This window comes from Dendropsophus ebraccatus, chromosome 12 (assembly GCF_027789765.1).
Source record: "Dendropsophus ebraccatus isolate aDenEbr1 chromosome 12, aDenEbr1.pat, whole genome shotgun sequence".
In the NCBI taxonomy this organism is placed as follows: Eukaryota; Metazoa; Chordata; class Amphibia; order Anura; family Hylidae; genus Dendropsophus; species Dendropsophus ebraccatus.
Window position 1 is genome coordinate 77631078 of NC_091465.1, and position 20783 is coordinate 77651860.

The window sequence follows — 20783 nt, forward strand, 5'->3', positions numbered from 1 at the left end:
CAGAGAGTGGCATTATATTGCGATTTTGGGGTGTTGGGTGCACCCAGGCATGCTCCACCTAATGTCCAAGTGTCATTCTGGAGGTGTTTGCATCGTCTAGGGAGGTTTCATGGGGGACTTGGTGACCTCCAAGTGGTCGAATTTGGATTTCCAAGCAGTGGCGTAGCTACCAGGGTCACAGCGGTCGCTACAAGGGGGGGCCGCGAGGGCTCCCTCCTTAAATTACTCTTGTGACCGCAAGCATTGTTTTGCTTGCAGTCACAAGAGCAGGCTCGTCTGGGCCCCCGGCTGATGCGCGGCTGCCGGGGGGTGTCACGTCCTATCCCCGGCAGCGCCGCGCATCAGTGAGCTCCCTGTGCCGCCTGGGGCCCTGACTTCCGGCACAGGAAGCGTTTGTCAGAGACGCTTCCTGTCCCGGAAGTCCCAGCCCTGGCGTACAGGGAGCTCACTGATGCGCCGCGCTGCCGGGGATAGGACGGGACACCCCCGGCAGCCATGCATCAGCCGGAGCGTGAAGAAGGAGAGGATCGCCAGGGGAGCGGGTTGTCAGGTGAGTTTGTGTGTTTGTTTTTTTTTTTTAATTCTGCTAAGCATAGAGGAAAGGGGGGGGGGCATCTATAAGGGATCTTTTCCATATTCATGTTTCCCAGGGGGCAATGCACCTAGGACTTCACTGCATTGAGCGCTTTCACAGATCAGTGATCTGTTTCTCTTATGGCTCTACCAGGCATTGCTCCCACCTAGCCAGAATCCTGCTCCACACTGATGAGGGGCAACACCCCGAAACAGCTTTGTGGATGGTAACCAGGCCTTGGTTTTTCCCTTGTCATTACATTGACTTATAGGGCCACTTAAAGGACAACTCCCACGGAAAAATTTTTTTGGCTTATTTAACACACATTACAAAGTTATATAACTTTGTAATGTGGTTAAATACCCGGTCTGGCCCCCTTCCCCCACTTTCCGACCCCCCCCCCCCTGGAAGTTAAAGAATGTATACATTACCTATTACGGTCGTCACGGTCCTCTTCTCCCGGGCAGCGTTTGGTGACGACGACGTCAGAGTCGGGGGGGGGCGGTCCGGGTCTTCTTCCTCCTCGGCGTCTTCATTGAAAGTGAATGGGAGAGAAAAGGCTGCTGGAGCGCATCACATGGCTTCCAGCTTGCTCCACCCTGATTGGCTGAGCTTGCTGGATGCCATGTGATGCGCTCCGGCCAATGAAAAGGCTGCCGAGGCAGCCTTTTCTCTCCCATGGACCCGGAAGTAAGAGACATCGCTAGACGGCGAACGCAGGTGATGGTGAAGCGGATGGCGGGCCAATGGAGTGGTGATCGTCACCGGAGGGATGGTGAGTATGGTGTCTGTGTGTTTCTGTGTTGTTTTTTTTTTTTTTGGGGGGGGGGGGTCCCGCCGGAGTTGTCCTTTAATATGGGGGTTTTGGTGGTTTCCTTACAGGAGCCACCCCTTGGCTGGGTCCTTTCCGGGGGGGATATCTGGCTAGTCCTGTGTTTTGAGACTCTTTGATGAGGCTCCACGGGTTCTTCTTTTGCATATTCCTGTTTCCCAGGGGGCAATGCACCTAGGATTTCACTGCATTGAGCGCTTTAACCGGCAGCCGGCAGTGTTATCACTTGGCTGGTCTCCCTGAGATCAGAGATCTGTTTCTCTTATTTAATTGATGTAGCAACTTTGAAAGTGGAAAAACAATGGTCCAAGCTCAACCTCCAAGGACTTCCAGCCTTATTGGAATCTGTCATCAATTACACATTTCAAGGCTTTTTTTCTTAAACAACCTTTATTTGAAAAATAATTATACATGCTTTACAATAACAATTATACCCCCCCCTTCCCCCACCGCCCCTCTTTACAATTATTTATATCCTTGGGTTGAGGTCTCCACCCCATAGGATAATCCCTAAACATCTCCCTCGTCAACTCCTGACTACTCTTACTCTGTATCCTCAAGTTCTGCAACTAAAAACATTTTCCTCTTTCTCTGCCCCATACCTTGGGCATAAGGCAATCAGGCAGTTAACCCATAAAATTGGACAGAACTTTCTCTAATCAGGGTTTGGAGGGGGAAGATATTGTTTGTAATAAAGTAAACTAATTAAAAACCAAATGACAAAAAAACACAAAAAATAAAAATAAATAAATAAAGTAAAATAAAAACATACAAGTTATAAAAGTTGACATCCCACCTATCTCATTTTCCTTCTCATTTTACACAGCAACTCCTGAGCCCAAGAGCAAAAAAGAAAAAAAAGGGGGGTTATAGGAAGGGAATGACAATGATAATATAATAAAAGCCAAAAAAACAAAAACAAACTGATTTATACACCACCACAGCTTACCCCCGACTTGCCAAGTGGTAACGCCTTGCCCTTAGGATGGTCTCCTCCTTAACTACCATCCACAATCACATTTCAAGTCTTTACACAATGGTCCTCTTCGTCAGATTCCATGATTCAAACCATGGCAAACCACTTTTGAAGTCACTGGTGTGCCACATGCTTTGGGATGAGAACTAGGAGTAAGATATGTCTGGCAGCTCCCCATGATTCATTCACAGTGATTTGAGGTTGTTGTGTCATTACATAACCTAAGTATGTGAGAATACACTGAGTATTTTATGTATCTATGTGCTTTTTTCTTCTATTGTTTAGCTACTTGTGTATTGAGCAAATACATTACTATTGGAATCTTTGGCTAAGTTGTCTTTTCAATTTTATTATACTGGCCTTAAAACTAAGAAAAAAAATAATTTTAGAAATCAAAATTTCTGTAACAAAAAAATCATATGAACGTTATCATATGACTTCTACGCATTCATGTGACCTTTGAAGGGCTATAGACCTTTCTGACTTATCTTCTTCCGTAAATGCCTTTTCGATCTTGGCCAGGAACGAGCTACAGACCTTTTCCTTGAAATTTCGACCAATAAAGACGTAGAGGATGGGATTAATACAACTGTTTATGACCATCAGGAAATCGGCAATTATATATCCATAATAAAGTTTATCAAAATCAATATTACGACTATCAAACTCCGAAAGTAAGAAAAACAGATTGCTAGGAAACCAGCAGATAAAGAAGGCAATGATGACGGCCATACTGGTTTTAAGAGGCCGAGAAGATGTAACGATCCTTCTTCTTCTGATGAGCAAGAAGATCACAATATAACATGAGATAATGGTGATGAATGGTAAAAGGAAGAGGAAAACAAATTCCAAAATAGTTGTCGTCATAAAACTTGCGTCATCTATTGTTAAATCACATAGGGTCTTATTATTACCATCAGTCGTGTCTGTGTGTATAATCACGGGTATAGCCACAGCAAATGAAATCATCCAAATGGTCTGGACAATGGTATAAGCCAGTCTTGGCCTCCGCTGGTTTTGACACCATACCGGGAACATGATACAGAGGCATCGATCTACACTGATCACTGTGATCTGGAGGACGCTGATGACCACATTCATATACACAAAAACATTGGTTAGCTTGCACATGATTTTTTTAAAGAGCCCATTTGGTAATAAAATGTATGTGCTGCCCAAAGGGAAGAAGAACGCAAAGAAGAAATCGGCCATGGCCAAGCTGAGGAACCACACCATGTTGACTGTCTTCTTCATCCTGAAGATGCCGAACCAGATGACAAGACCATTTCCGATGATTCCCAGTAAACAAAACGCTGAGTTGACCACCATGATGGATATGACTTCATATAGATTGGGTGTATGATTGTTACCTTGTAGGTTGCTTTCCGTTACTGAATAGGTGTTAGTATGATCTGTATATTGGGTATAATGGGTGGCATTTACCAAGGTATCAAAAACTGTTGTACTCTCCATCAGTTTTTTCTGGGGTGCTGGGGTTATTTTCTGGAAAATAATTAGAACAAAATTAGATTTCCATGTTGTACTTTGTAACTACACACATTTATATGTTAGTATTTTGGACCCTATAGGCTAATGAACTGCGCAAATGGAACTGGGCTATGGCATGGTGCTTAGGGACTGACAGAAATGATAGGTGAACCACATTCTCGGCATTAGGTGTTGCAGTCCTTTTGGATATTACTAGTGGAATTGGGTTATAGCCCAGGTGATACCATGTTGGTCCACAGTGCAGCACTATATACACGATGTGAGCAGCAGGAAGGATCTCCTCCTCACTGTTTGATCTTTGGAAGTGCATAGACTCAACAACAGCCTTGTGGATTCCACATAGAAGAAGAACAGCTTCATCTTCTTTGCCTCCTTCACATGCAAGGGAAAGTGAATGGCATAAATGAGGTTAAATTGAGTTTTTGTATGCATAGTTAGGGGAGGAAACTGATGATAACTAATGATGATGAGGATGAGAATGATGATGAATTGATGATTGCACTGACTATTATTTGTCAGCCTTATGTCTTACCAGGGGGCATCTCTCTGGTCCTGGTTGAGTCACCACTCAATTTCCTTTGCAAATAGATAAAGCAACAACAGCAGAAAATTCAGCTGGCTAAGCATTATATGTTAGAAAAGTTGTTATATCCACTGCTTGAAGTGGAAACATAACAGCAAATGGATAAAAAACTAAAATATAAATTATGTTGCAGGTGCAACAATGTGCACTTAATGTTTACTATGCAATTTTGTGGCATAAAATTAAATTGTTCAGTAATAGATAGATAGATAGATAGATAGATAGATAGATAGATAGATAGATAGATATGTGGTTTCCCACCACGGGTTTTACCACCCCTCGCAAAAGCCTGTACTTCAAAGTAGCAGTGGTGATGAAGTATTACCTAAGTTTTACCAATTAGATGTCACTGGTATGTATATTGTATGCTTAAGTATTTCCCAGCTGTAGGGTAAAGCTGTAAAGGGTTATTGTCTCTGGGATTTGTGCACCAATGAGAGCTCTTTCTCATATCTACCTATCTCTATCCTTCTCTTTCTCTTGCACTCTCTTCAAACCCACTCACAGCCAATATTACATACGCAGTAGGAAGTTGTCACATGGGGAGAGGAAGTGTAGCCACACCTTTAGTGAGTCTTACTCTGGTTTCTGTAGAGGCAAGAACGGTCCCTACAGCGGTCAAGTTGGGCCCTGGCTTGTGCCAGGTCCCCTGTTGGAGGACAGGTCAAGTGTAGTCTGAGGTGTGGTAGTGGACAGGCGCACATGGGAAGCAAGGACACTCTTTTCTTGAAAGCAGCACTTCCGCGCACTATGCAGTGCTAAATACTCTCAGAGAGGACAGAAGTCAAGGATCATCCCAGCCCACACCGTGAACAAGTCTAAAGGTGGAGGACAGTATCATGAAGAAAGAGGAACTGATCAGGATAGAGCAAAGTTGCTAGAAGCCTACAGACTCTATCTCACAGCACGGGTGTCACCAAGGAACCTTGGCCACTCTACTCAGCCCAGGTAACAAGGTCTGGGGCTTGTGTCACCCTCATAGGACGGATCGCCCGATACTAGGGGGGCAATAGGTGGTGCAAAGACCAAAGAGTCAAAACACGGGCAAAAGTATTCTCTCTACTCTCAAGTATTCTACTTATTCTACTTCTCAAGTTCCGGCAGAGCACACTACTACATTAAGTTGGGACTCTCTCAACATCCTCCTCTCTACTTCTCTGAACCTCTTCTACCTCTCAGCACAGCTGTACTCCTTTTCAAACTCTGAGCAAAGATTCTGTTTTTAAAGTCTAAAGTATATTATCAAGTCAGAAGTCTATTGTATACAATTGTATTAGGCAATCCTGCAGTAAAGAAGAAGTTATTTATTTTAACTGGACTCAGTGGTTATTCTCTAAGCACCTACACAGCCATTGCATCTTCCTCTACTTTCTGTGGGTGGCGATACCAATAGTCTGGATGGGTCACAACTCCACTCCACTCCGGACTGTGATAAGCGCCCAAGGGATCCCCAAACAGCCCATCAGGTTACTGACTACAGGGGAAAGGGTATAGCCAGCCTATCTAAATGAAAAGCAAAGCAGGTGTGCCATCATACAGTACCTATGTGCCGAACAGGCACTGGTGTCATGACAACATAACACCTGGCTGAGCTATTCCCCGACCAACCACTACTGTAGTGGAGTCACACCTCACCATCTGGCAAGTGACTGGTTTTCCACCACACTGGTGGAGCACCACAGAATGATAGATAGACAGATAGATAGATAGATAGATAGATAAATAGGAGATAGATAGATAGGATACAGGATAGATAGATAGATAGATAGATAGATAGATAGATAGATAGATATATTTACTGGTTACATACCTAGTGTGTGGAGGGCACCACCATAATGAGAATAACTGATCATAAATCGGTGCATCAAGTGCTTTTGTATAGTATTACAACCAAAAATGACTACAGGAAAATGACTAACAGGAAGGAAGAAGTGCACCCATCTGTATCTGTTTCCCCATCTCCTTACTATGTGTTTTCTCCTCCTCTCTCATTGAACATGATGAACATTTGTCTTAATCCATATTATTTTCTCCATCGTATAACTTAAAAGAGATGAAGATTGGATTTTCTTAAGGTTCGAAACGAAGCATGTAGCCTGGTTTATGCCAGTTACTTATCCATCACCTGTAGCCATAGGCTGGTAAGACTTCTGGGGTAAGCCAAATGTACAATCTTGTCGAATCTTGGAGTTTAGGTAAAAATAGTAACCATCAACCACCGTAATTAAAGCAAAAGAAAGGAAAGAAAACATTCCCATGGAGAAACGTACAATTACTAAAGATGAGCAAAGCTCGTGTCTGCATGTCCGAACCTAAGCATTCAAATACCGGTGGTTGAAGAAGTTGGATGCAGCTTTTTGCAAGGTTTGCACCAGGCTTGACATCAGGGGCATGAAGGGGGAGCACAGCAAGCATAGGAGCCTCAAGGAAACCAGACTAGCACAGGGTACGCTAACTAGTCATTGGGGTAGAGACCAGGCCATGACTAGTCACAGCTCTCTGCCTGGTAGCATGCTCTGCTGGGGTGATTGACACACAAAAAGAGGCTACCACTAGTGTTGAGTGCTCATTTAACCAGGTATCCCCTGCTCAGCACAAAGGAGGGTACCTGGTCAACCTGGAATGTTACAAAGTGAAAGTCTGGCCATTGTGGGGGGGGGGGGGAGTCAATCAGCAACTGAGGTGGGATACCACTGCAGCCACGGATCTGATGGCCATTCCGTGACCTGGCCGGGTTACGGAACTGCCGGTCTCAGAAAAGATCATCCTGGCCGGTACTGCAGTACCGGCCAGATGATCTTTAGCACCGCTGAGTTCTTATGCGGGCGCATCTGTGTGTGCCCGCATCAGAACTTCCCACTGCACACAATGGAGCGAGTGGCCGGAGGCGCCCGCTTCATTTTGGGAACTGACATGTCGGTTTTCCACGGCGCCGCTAGGGATCCTGGACAATACTATGTGTATACACTCCAGCCGGGATTCCCTCAGCCTGCAGCACTACGTAAGTTCCGTAGGAATCACAGCCATTGTAACAACGCCCGGGATTCCTACCCAACTTACGTAGTGTGAACATAGCCTAAGGCAGTGATTATGCATTTTCATAGCCTTAAAGTTTGTTGGAAGGTTGGTCTGTACTTGAGCAGCATGGGGTGTTCGGTTGCGTCATACACTGCCTGTCAATCACCCCAGCAGAGAGCTGATAGTGGGCAAAGAGCCATGAATAGTCATGGCCCGGTCTCCACCCCGATGCCTACATTGTGTACCCGGCATGACGGAATAAAAGTTTTTCTTTTTAACGTTACCATTACCAAAGTAGCCAACGAAGATATGATAAGAATAAGTATTAGCCCAATTATTGGCCACTGCAAATAACTTTATCTGTAATATCGGTGTGATTGGTTCCCTATAAAAGAAAAAAACTCAATACCAGCAAACACCTTATAGGTCAGTGCGCAGCAACACCTAGTAAAAATCTGGGCAGCCTCGGAGCCTGAATCCTCTCCTTACTCCCTTAATGCTTCCATGACTTACCAATACAATGGCTCGTTAATGGGTTCAAGCAAAACATGCAAATAACAGTAATTTAACATCATAACATAACATCAATGCGACATAAATATTCAGGGTCATAAAATATGCAGCAGAAAGGCCTGTACCCCAAGCCTGGTGCCTGAGGGGGGGCGAAAAAGTCACAGATAAGAAGACATCACTTCTATTATTAGCACACAGTAGGCAGGGGGGATCTGGTACACTTTTGACACTGGGGACCAGGATCTGCACTTTAAGCCTCTGATAATATAATAAACCATAAATATAAGAACTATAATCAATAGAGAATAACATAAGTATCTCCTACGATCAGCATTATACTCACTGACGCTCTTCTCTTCTCTTTGTGCTCTTCAGTCCCGTAGACCGAACACTTTGAATTCTCGGTAACTTCTCCTTTCTGTTATTTCCTACCTAATACCTTCGAACTCTATTGCCACATACATTATCTGATCATAACCCAGAGTAGTGAAAACAACATAAAGGTAGCTTCCTTCTTATTGGAGGCTTCCAGCATTGTGTTTGTCAGTTAAATTATCTCGAATTTTGCTCGTCATGCATTAGTCAGAGGAAGGGTCCAGCCCTCAAGACCCACCAACAGGTCATGTTTTATGAATATCCCAAACAACCAACAGCTGTGGCAGTTACTGGTGCACTGATTATAATTATATTACCTGTGAAATCCTCAAAACATGACCTCTTGGTGGGTCTTGAGGACTAGAGTTGAGAAACACTGATCTAACGTATCTGAGATACGTTGTTCTGCAAATGTACGAGCAGGGGAGAGGATAGCTAAAAGGGTTGTCTGGTTTAGAATACAGTGTTAGAATATACTAGATCACTAAGTGTGTGTGTGCGTGGGGGGGGGCTCATCCAGAACCCTTTTCTAGCAGTGCTGTAAGAAAATTGAACATATGTTGTTCAGTGGTGGATTAAATGCACCCTGGGCCCCGGGCTGTCCACCTAACCTGCCCCCCCCCCCCGCCCGGTCAATCCACCCACATTATAATCCACTACTGTCCCCCACCCCCTCAATGCTGTCCCTAATAAACACTGCCTGCCTCCCCTCCCTGCTGGCCCCAATAAACATAATGTTTGGTCCCTTGCTGCACAGAGGATGTCAGGAGAGGAGGGGGCTGGTCTTATAGGGGAGGTCACAGCAGCACAGAGGATGTCAGGAGAGGAGGGTGCTGATCTTATAGGGGAGGTCACAGCAGCACAGAGGATGTCAGGAGAGGAGGGTGCTGATCTTATAGGGGAGGTCACAGCAGCACAGAGGATGTCAGGAGAGGAGGGTGCTGATCTTATAGGAGAGGTCACAGCAGCACAGAGGATGTCAGGAGAGGAGGGTGCTGATCTTATAGGGGAGGACGCAGGGTTCCAGCAACACAGAGGATGTCAGGAGAGGAGGGGGCTGATCTTATAGGGGAGGTCCCAGCGTCCCAGCAGCACAGAGGATGTCAGGAGAGAAGGGTGCTGATCTTATAGTTGAGGTCACAGAAGCACAGAGGATGTCAGGAGAGGAGGGTGCTGATCTTATAGGGAAGGTCACAGCAGCACAGAGGATGTCAGGAGAGGAGGGTGCTGATCTTATAGAAGAGGTCACAGCAACACAGAGGATGTCAGGAGAGGAGGGTGCTAATCCTATAGGAGATGGTCCCCCTCTTCCCCCCTTATAGATGGTCCCCCTCATCCCCCCTTATAGATGGTCCCCCTCTTCCCCCCTTATAGATGGTCCCCCTCATCCCCCCTTATAGATGGTCCCCCTCTCCCCCCCACTTATAGATGGTCCCCCTCTTCCCTCCTTATAGATGGCCCCCCTCTCCCCCCCTTCCCCCTTATAGATGGTCACCCTCCCCCCCCCCTTATAGATGGTCACCCTCTTCCCTCCTTATAGATGGTCCCCCTCTTTCCCTCTTATAGATGGTCCCCTCTTCCCCCCTCATAGATGGTCCCCCTCATAGATTGTCCCCTCCTTCCCCCTTATAGATGGTCCCCCTCTTCCCCCCCTTAAAGATGGTCCCCCCTCTTTCGCTCTTATAGATGGTCCCCCGGCAGCCACACATCAGAGAGTCAGGGGCAGATAATATTGTGGGCGGCGTGGCGTGGCCCCCCCCCCCCCCCCCCAACATCCTGCAACTATTGATCATTGTGGTTTGGCACAAATGCGATGACTGGGACTTACACCTGCCCCTGAGACATTAGTAAAGTGGAAGTAAGCACCAGGGAGCAGAAGGCATGGGGTACAGCGCTGTCCCGTCTTGACTGGTGATTGGCTGTGTGGTTTGTCACTTCAGAGGTCCCCAAGGGGGCTGTGGTGAGCAGTGAACACAGGAACAAGGCTGGACAACACCAAGGGAAGGTAAGTACATCTTTTTATTTTTACATATTGTTACATCAAATTTTACATCAAAGGGCTAATATTAATACAAATTATTATTAGAATAGACATTGCACATGGGGAGCTTTCTGTCAGTTTGTGGTGTTAGTGACACAGGCTGTCTCCCTAATTGTAATGTCCCGCATTTACAGACACAGCCATTGGTGGCAGCAGAGGGGCTGTGTTGCTCCTTAGTGCAACCACTCAATATAAAAATGGCCCTTTAACTGCCCTGGGTGACTTTAAAGAAGTTTTTCAGAACACAACCCCACTACACAGTTCTGTACACATTAAATATTAACACTACAATGATATTTAGCCAAAAGGCTGAAAAGATGATTTTATTTATTAAGCAAATGTATATGTTATGATACATTTATCTACAAGAAAATTAAAAACAATTACATTTTTTTTGTTTGTTTTTTGGACGCCAACATTTGCATCACTGTATAAAATATGAAAATTTTAATGTGTGGTGTTTTTATACTCTATCTGGAGTAGTTGAGGTCAGCTGTTACTCCCCCCCAAAAAAATAAAAAATCTGCATTGTATCCTTACAACCTTTAAAGCGACTCTGTACCCACAATCTGTCCCCCCCCAAACCACTTGTACCTTCAGATAGCTGTTTTTAATCCAAGATCTGTCCTGCGGTCCATTAGGCAGGGGATGCAGTTATTGTCCTAAAAAAAAACTTTTAGCCCTGTGCCAAACTGCTGTGGCCTAAAGTATCTGTGCCCTAACCTTGCACCACCCCTCCGTCCCTCCTCCCCACCTCCATCATTAGGAATGCCACTGGCAGGTATTCTCCTATTCCTCTGCAGTGAATACTGCACAGGTGCCTTAATGATCCAGTCCATGTGCCGTGTTAACACAGCTGATAAGTAGGAAAAAACTTTCCTGGAGCATTCCTAATGGGGAAGAGGGCGGGAGGAGGGACAGAGAGATTGTGCCAGCCTAATGCATACACAATCTAGGCCATGGCCGTCTGACACAGGGCTGCAAGTTTAAAAGTTGTGTTTTAGAACAATAACTGCATCACCTGCCGAACGGACCCCAGGACAGATCTTGGATTAAAAGCAGCTATCCGAAGGTACAAGTGGTTTGGGAGGGACAGATTTTGGATACAGAGTCACTTTAAAGCCTATACACACTAAGACACTCCTTGTGGCCGCTTTGGAGTTACTGACAAAGAAGCCTAATCCAATGCAATTTGCTACTGGATGGGGATAATCTGTGTAGGGATCCACTCTACAGACGAAGGGCATTGTTAGTCAGCAAGATAGTGGGAAATGTGCACAATACTCATGAAAAAGCATGGTGGAGGAAACAAATAACGGGGGATTAATTCGTCTTTTATGGGACCCCATCTCTTCTATGTACTGTATGCGGTGAGGAATGCCGGCCACTGCAGGCTTTAGGACCATAGGAGGTCCCGGCTTGTGTAGGGCGCAGGTGTCCAAAAACCACAGATTGGGGTGGTTATTTCATGGAGGGAGTATTTAGTAAAAGCACAACGACGCGTTTCGGCCGCCAAATATGTACTGTATGCCACAGCTCTACACCTACGCCACTGATCCTCCCCTATAAAATTTTACCCCTCTTCTTCTTGTACTGGGTGGCACCCTGGGAGGTTGCCAATCCCATTGCCTGCCTCTGGCCATAGAAGGGAACCAGACTCTTTGATAAGATTGGTAAATCTATTAAATCGATATATCCTAGTGGTTTCATATATGGTCCCATGGTTTCAATGGATAACATGTAATTGGTAATTATTATCTAGACTATTTTTTCCAAATCTTGACAACTGATGACCAAAAATTTCAGCTAGGGCCCCATTCACACCACATTTTCTGTCTTCCATTAAGCTATATATCAGTAGGCATGCCAACATATAGTGCAACATGTACCTAGTCTCTCATTGACTTTATTGGGCTAAACCAAGTCGAATAGTGACTACGGATGGTGCATTCTAGATCACGTTATTAAGTCCTTCACCAAAACAAAATATGTTTCAGAAATTAACCAAATGTATAAGACTAAGTTTGACCCAATAACCCCAGTGGGCAACTGAGTATATGTCGGACAATATGTTAGCATTTCTAAGAGGGTTGTTCAAAAGATCACAAAGTATGAAACACTTGGGTTGCTTATTACACACTGGTATCCACTTCATTAGTTCTGTTATTTATGTTATTTTCATCGCTTCCATCGTTGAAGTCACCAGAACTGCTCAGGATCATTTCTACTCTTTTAGGGCGGGTTTACACTGAGGAATTCTCGCGGAAAATGTCAGCGGAATTCTGTCAGCTGTCCGCCCGCACATCTGGGCACCTTTCTGCCGGCTCCATAGACACCATTATATGGGCCGGCGTATTCCGCTATACGCTGAAAGAAGTGTCATGTCACTTCTTTCAGCGGATCGCGGAATACGCCGGCCCATAGAATGGTGTCTATGGAGCCGGCGGAAAGGCGCATGCCCGTGCGGGCGGACAGCTGACAGAATTCCGCGGATATTTCCCGCGAGAATTCCTCAGTCTGAACCCACCCTTAGGGATAGATTTCACAAAGTTTTTCCGAAAGCCTTTGCTCATAAAAACATAAAGTATGGGATTGATAGCGCAGTTGAAATATGCAAAAATAGTGCAAATTTCACTCACGATTAGGCCAGTTTCTCAACTGTGATGTCCAAGGGATGGTAAGGAATCCAACAAACAAAGAAACTTATCAAAATTGCAGCTATGATCAGGAAAGGTTAGGGGGAATGAAGTCTACGGGTCCTCAGCTTAAAAACATTCAGTCCATAGGACACAAAAATAGTGAGAAACGGTATGGCGAAGATGCCGATGTTCTGTAAGTTTACTGCGATGTTCTGTAAGTTTACTGCGACTTTGTAACGTGTCCAAAATCAGAAAACATTCTGTGATACTTAAAAATTCAACATTCAAAACCAACTGCAACATAAAGATAATGATATTTATTAGCCACATGACTCCTGAGATGTTCCAGGCTAATCTTTTGGTCCAGTGTATTTTGGCCCATAAAGGCCACATGACCGATACACAATGATCAAGACTTATGAGGATTAAGAAATGGACGCTTGTTACCATGTTGGTGAATAGTGCCGTCAGACTAATACTGCACATGTAAAAGTGATAGATGGAATGAAACTCTAGAATCCTTTGTATGATCCGGAAAATAAGAAAGATGCCGGCTATAAAGTCAACGATGGCCAAGTTGAGGAACCATACAGCACTGACGGTCTTCATCTTGTATCCAGAATTCCAGATGACTAGACCATTCTCAGCCAATCCCAACAGAATGGTGATACTGTAGCAAGTAATAGAGATGATCTGGATTATAGAATAGATCTTGGTGTATGATTTTAGCCCAATGTCAATATAATCACCAGAGATATAGTGCTCATAATATTCTGTTGAGTTCTCCATGATGTGCCAAGATTTTATTGATGATGAGGATGAGGTTAGCTGGCAATGAAGTTGAAAAAATATATATAAAATTTACAGTCAACATTAATTGGTAGAAAACACAAAGAATCAAAATTTAGATGCTATCTGATATAAAAGTAAGCAACAAATCACAATCCATCCAATGAACCCCAATTTTAGAATCAGTTACAATAAATTGGCCAGTGTACAGACTGTACCTACAAAACTACTGCCCTACAGGTTACCTGGGGTTCCTCAGAAGATATCAGTAGGATGTTCTTCTAGAGCTGTAGCTTTGTTTCCCGTCACGTGGAAGAAATTTTACAGAAAGATATTTTACACAAAGCTCACATAAACGTTTAAATGTAAAGACAAAGAAGAGTCAATCCCTGTCCCAACTAAAATTCTAGCACAAAGAGAGGTCACAACGTAGTCAGAGAGTTACAGATAAAGCATGGATATGTTTATTCCTTGCTTTATACTGTGGCTAGACTGTGACCTCTCTTTGTGATACCAAAGCTATTATATATGTCAGAAGTTGTGCTCTATGGTATCCGGCTACTGAGAATCTAACTTGCTCATAGCTCCTTAGTGGGCACAGGGTGCTGAGGATGAAGGTATGTCTTACTTTCATCCTGAGTGCTATTCCCGTCATGTTTATTCCGAAATCCTTTTCCCGGTAAGCCGTGAGGAGCACTAGGGTTGGAGTTACCGCCCCCCGAGCATTGATCTGGCCCACCCCCGGCTGGCTCCCTCCGTTGTTAATCATTAGAAGGGGTGGGCCGGCGGGTGCAGTAGCCCCCCCCCCAATACTCCTACTGCTGGGTAGCCCCCCCAGCCCCGTGCTCCTATAGGCTTACTGGGCAGGGGATTTCACAGCTATCAACATGGAAACGGCACAGAGGATGAAGGTAACAGACAAACCTTTATCCTCAGCACCCTATGCCCATTAGGGAGCTATCAGCAGGTTGGATTTGTCTAACCTGCTGATAATTCCCCATTACTGTATTTTAAGCCTTACTCTCACATACATAAAGCTTCTTCAAAGATGAAATTGGAGCAAGAATTATCTAAAACCTTTAAGTGATCAACATCGTAATCTGTCCAGAAACTGAACAAGGAGGGGATACTAGACAATTTTAGCTCTGAAGTTTTCAGAATTATAGTATGGGCTGTAACAGAATGACAACAACATAAATAATACAAGCTGCTTACACTGGTTATACCAAATCTATATAAACCCTGAGCATGCAATGTCAGCAACATCAATGTAAATAATCAGTAAAAATACCGTACCTATATTTGTAGAGTGTGTGTCATGTCTCCAATGTCTTAGCTCTTCTCTCTGTTATGCCTTTGTGTTGTTGGAGTCCTTCACAGAGACGTTAGAAATGCAGAATCTGATCTCTCTGTAATATGTAGCACTGATAATGGGACGAGTCATAAGACGATTGGAATATGAGATTCTAGTCTAGTATGTTCTGGTTTTGTTACTTTATGTGTTATAGAGACCATATATAGCTGCAGTTTATAAAAGAGAAGTAAAAAGTAGGGAAATGTCAAGTGTACGAAGAGATAGGGAGCCTCTATAGAGGACCAGTTCCTAACATGATATAGGGGAATTATCTACATTTTGAGAAAAAAAAAAAGGTTCCTCATCAACACTACACTTTCCTTCCGTAGGCACAAGATTTTTCTTAAAGGGAACCAATCAGCCCAATTGGGCTGATATGGTTCCCTGGAGCACTGTATAAAGCTCCTGTGCAGCGCACGGCACTGGCCATGGCTGCAGCAGAAGCTTTTTACCAGAGAAAATTATGTTATATTCCCCGGGCGTACGGTAGGGAGAGGCGGGCAGGTAGACATCTAAGCGTCTCCCTGCCCGTGTGTAGTCACTGCTCTTTGCCTGTCAGCGGGCTCGGAGGGATGTGTGACAGGGAGAGAGGCCAGTAAGGGGTGTCAGGAATATGCAGTAGCCTGGTGTAAACTAGGCCTGGTTTTTGCTTTTGTGTGACACACCTGATTGCTTCTCACCTTCCGGAAATGCAGGATTACACTGAGCTCTGCTAGACTTGATTGCTGCAGCTGAGCAAGTCTTATTGATTGACATATTCCTCTACCTGTCTGGAACCTTAAGGATCAGAGCGTCTGTCCAATGGGAAAGAAAGCTGAACCAGTCTCTTAGAGCTGGCTATTAAAGTTCATACCCTGATCCCAGCTCCCCCTGTCTATTCCTGCGATCCCCGTTCCTAATTCCTGTGCTCGATTTACCTATTACCTGACCTCCTGCCTGATCTTTGACTATCCGATTTTTTACTGATTTTGTACTGCGTGGCCCATTTGGTTCTGACTTTGGCTTGTTGACTCTCCTTTGTGTTTGTTTGTCCGTCTCATTCTGTGTTACACCTATACCAGAGCAGGGACCATCTTCGCGGTTGTCTGCGGCTGCCTAGGGCCGTCTGAGGCAAGTAGGTAGGGACAGTGGGTGGGCTTAGCCTTAGGGCTCACTGTTGTGTCATATCCGTACCTCCCTGTCCTAACAATGGGCTTCTTTACCTGTCAACCATCCCCTCCGAGCGTGCTGACATAGAGATGTACCTGGTGGTACATTCGCTTTAAATTGATTTGTTTATCTCTACATGCCACTGTCTGTAATATAAACACAACCTGACACATTTACCAGAATAAAATAGACACAAATTACCAGTAAAACTATCTTGGAGTCAAGAAATGATGTGATCCAGAACATGGGGTGAGTGGACAGCTAGATGAGAGGTATGACAGTAACAGACTATGATCTTTACCTCTATTACGCTAGTTGCAACCAGCATGCAGTCAGAGGGTGAAAGTGTATTGAGTAATCACATGCAGAACACTTTTTTAAATTATTTCCTTACCATATTGGTTATTCGGATTTATATTCTTTTTTTTTTTTATAAATTGTCTTTTTATTGAAGTTTTCAATATAAACAATACCAAACAAAGGTACATGAAAGAAACACAGCAAAAATGTGCATGACAACAAACAACATATTGCCATATAACAAGGGCGCAACCACTCAAGCAAAGAAGAAGATGGTTTAGATAATCAGCATTTGAGTCAGGCTGCAGTTGAGCAAGGGCCAACCGCAGCAAAGAAGAAGGCGAGCCTCAGCCATATCGCTGAGATGTCTTCCCAATACCAGGTAAATTTAGCTAAATAAGAAAACACAATGTACAGCCCGGATCTGGGAGAATAAAGGTATCTCGCGGAAGCAAAGGCTCGCCTCTGTCATTGAAAAACAAAAGAGAGAAGAAAGAGAGAAGAATAAGAGAAGTAAGAGAGGAGAGATGGAGAGGAAGTAAAGGAGGAGGGAGAAAGCTAGGGAAGAAGGAAGGGGGGGGGGGGGGTATCTCGGACGCCTGTCCCAGAAAGTGTCCCAAGGGTCCCAGACCGCATTAAATGTTTCAGCTGTGTTGGTCAGGGTTGCCGTGAGTGACTCCATGCTACAGACATCCCTAATTCGAGTCAGCAAATCTAGCGAAGATGGAGGGGAGGTACTCTTCCAGTGGAGGGAGATAAGGCATTTGGCAGCAGTGAGGATATGAAGGAGCATTTTAGCGGTGCGGCTCCCAATGGACCTGGGGGGGACATTAAAGAGAAAGTGAAGGGGAGTCAAAGGAACCTGTATATCCAAGATCTCCTGTATGGTGTTTCGGACTGCCGACCAGTAAGTCGCGATTAAGGGACAGTCCCAGAATATGTGGAAGAGCGAGCCAGGAGCAGCCTGGCATCTCCAACAGGTGTTGGGATAGGCAGGATTGAATTTGTGAAGGAGGGAAGGGGTATGGTACCAGCACATCAGTAACTTGTATTGTGTTTCCCTATATTGGGTACATAGAGAGGATTTGGCTGCCTTACTCTATATTATCTGCCACGTAGGGTGCGATATCGTAATACCCAAGTCTTGTTCCCACTTGTGCATGTAACCATGTCCTGGGGGGTCTGCCGGAAAGAGCAACATACATATCAGTAAGGAAAGGTTCTAAAGGCGAGGAGGAAGCTGATAGGCCGTATTTAGTATGACACTGGGACCATATACCCCCTATAAAAGCCATTGGGGCCAGAAGTGCGGAATCAGGTAGGGCACGTTTTGACGCCCAAAGAAGGGCACAGGGGTGGACAGGGGCTATCCAAAGCTTTTCAATCTCTACAAATTTCTTAAAAGAAGCGAAGGGACACCCAGGAGGGAATAGTATGTAGGTGTGCCGTCAGATAATATCTAGATATATCTGGGAATGCCAAACCGCCCCTATGTAAAGGTGAGGTAAGGACAGAGAGGGGTATCCTGTGGCGTCCCTGCCTCCAAAGAAATTTGAGAAACAGAGCCTTAATTCCCCGGAGGGTGGGCCTAGGGACCGCTACGGGGAGGGTTTCAAAGAGATAGAGGAATTTAGGGAGAATCGCCATTTTATCGTATTAATTAGACCTATAAGGGAGATAGGGAGGTGAGACCAAGAGTTAAGTAGTTGAGAGACCTCCTTGATCAGTGAAGAAAAGTTGTCTTGAAATAGGTGGGAATAAGAAGAGGTAATTTTGACCCCCAAATCGATAAGTGAGGAGGACTGCCAGGTATATGTGTATGAATTCTGTAGGGAAGTTAGAAGGGGATCAGGGATGTTTATAGGGAGGGCGTCTGTCTTGGAGGTGTTTATTTTATAACCGGATAGTTTGCCAAATGATGAGATAAGTTTGTGCAAGGAGGGTAGGGAGAGTAATGGTTGAGTGATAGTGAGGAGGACGTCGCCCGCATAGACGGCTATTTTAAATTCACTGTCGTGCAGGCGTACACCGTGGATGTCCGGATGAGCCCGAATAGCGGCCGCCAAGGGTTCAATACATAGGGCGAAAATTAAGGGAGACAACAGACATCCCTGGCGCGTACCATTACGTACCGGGAAGGGAGGGGAGGTGGCGTGCGGGAGTCGAACTGCGGATGTTGGTGTGGAATATAGCGCATGAAGGTCAGTGACAAGTTCCCCCCGGAATCCCAGGTGTTCCAAAGTGGAGAATAAGAAGGGCCATGAAAGGCGATCAAACGCCTTCTCGGCGTCGAGGCTCAGGAGGAGCATGGAGGAGTGCTGCTTATTGACCACATCAACCAAGTCAATTGTCCGGCGGGTATTGTCCCCCGCTTGGCGAAATGGGACAAAACCGACCTGATCGTGATGAATCAGCTGGGGAAGCCAAATGTTAAGGCGAGTGGCCAACAATTTAGCAAAGATTTTCAGGTCGGAGTTGAGGAGAGTGATGGGTCTATAATTTGAACATGCCGAACTGTCCTTCCCCGGTTTAGGAACCACCACAATGTGTGAATACAGCATAGTGTTCGGGATGGGTTCCCCTTGAAGGAAAGAAGTAAATAGTTTCAGGAGATGAGGGTTAAGAACATCTCCAAACGTCTTGTTGTATAAGTATGGGAACCCATCCGCCCCTGGGGATTTACCGTTCGGCAGAGCTTTAATGACCTCCTCCAGCTCCTCCGGAGTGATGGGAGCATTTAGATGGTCCAAGGCCTCCGGGGGGAGTTTGGGGAGGGTGGAGAGGAAAGAAGAGATAAGGGAGTGGCGGACTACAGGATCATCGGGCAAGGATTAAGATACAGAGTAAAGAGAGGTGTAGTATTCACGAAACATATTTGCTATCCTCTCTGGGTCTTACACAGGAACTCCAGCTGGAGAACGAATACAGAAGGGCATTGTTTGAGCTTGACGGTCCCACAGTTGCTTTGCTAAGAGGGTGTGGGCTTTGTTGCTTCGCTCATAATAGAGGCGCCTAGAATAATGCATGAGTTTCTCGACCTGCGCCATGGCTAGGTCCTTAAGCTTTGCCCGTGCCTCCACAATTTTACGCAACGTAGGGACTGTGGGGCGTTGAAGCATTCGGGATTCCAGGGTAGTAGGACGGGCCCTCCAGTGCGCTATTTGTTCTAGTCTATTTTTTTTTAGATGGGATGCTAGCGAAATGCAGTGGCCACGCATCACAGCCTTATGGGTCTCCGAAAGCGTGGCATTAGAAGAGACCGAAGGGCATTAAGGGAGAAGTATGAGGATAAGTGTTGTTTCAGGACGTCCCTGTGCTCCGGGACCTTAAGAAGACTCTCATTAAGCCTCCAGTGGCATCTACGGGGTGCACAGCGAGAAAGGGCCAGGTCCAAGAGCACAGGCGCGTGATCCGACCACGTGATGGGTTCTGTGTAGGCGGATCAGATTTATATTCATGTGTCTCATTATTAAGTAGTTTATTTGACTTTTGTGTCATAGAAGAATACAAATGGTATACATAATAAACAAAGTAGATTTACCTATCCTCATGCCCCATGGCACCGCTCCCAGGTCCAGTTCAAAGCTACCTGTGTCCTGCAGCTCTTCTAGCTGCAATATCAAATACCGGCTAAGTGATGACTGCTCAGCCAATCAGTGACTGGGGCGGGACACTGCCCCAGTCACTGACTGGCTGAGCAGGCAATTGCCTAGACACTGCAGCTGGAATAGTCACGTACCTGAATTCCAGCCAAATGACAGTTGGCAGTAGGACCTGGGGGGGGCACTATGGAGGCATGAGGACTGGTGAGGACCTTAGTTATGACATTTTCCCACCCCCCTGCCGATCTGCCTGTTTTAAATTTTGTGGGACTTCTCCTTTAATTTCTTATGTCTTTACAGATATTTTGCCATTGTAACGGAACAAAGAAATGAAAAAAGAGTTAACCTAGCTGAGATGAACTTCACTGACACCTGCCGTTCTGTGACATGGCCGGGTCACAGAACGGCCGGTGTCTCACATAGTGTAAACCCTGCCTTAAGTTGTATAAATGTAGACCCACAGACAGTGCAAACTTTATGTTTTATTTGTGCAATTACTTTACAATGTACAACATCTGTATAAAAGAAT

General features: G+C 45.2%; 1 protein-coding gene across 1 annotated transcript; it reads right to left on the reverse strand.

Moving 5' to 3' along the window:
• Positions 1 to 2811: 2811 nt before the first annotated feature.
• Positions 2812 to 8372, reverse strand: LOC138768790 (chemerin-like receptor 1). Its single transcript, XM_069946746.1, has 2 exons — positions 8349 to 8372; positions 2812 to 3885 (listed from the first exon to the last, which is right to left on the reverse strand). The coding sequence occupies exon 2, from the start codon at positions 3853 to 3855 to the stop codon at positions 2812 to 2814; it is 1044 nt and encodes a 347-aa protein (XP_069802847.1). The 5' UTR covers positions 3856 to 3885; positions 8349 to 8372.
• Between the last annotated feature and the right edge of the window lie 12411 nt (positions 8373 to 20783).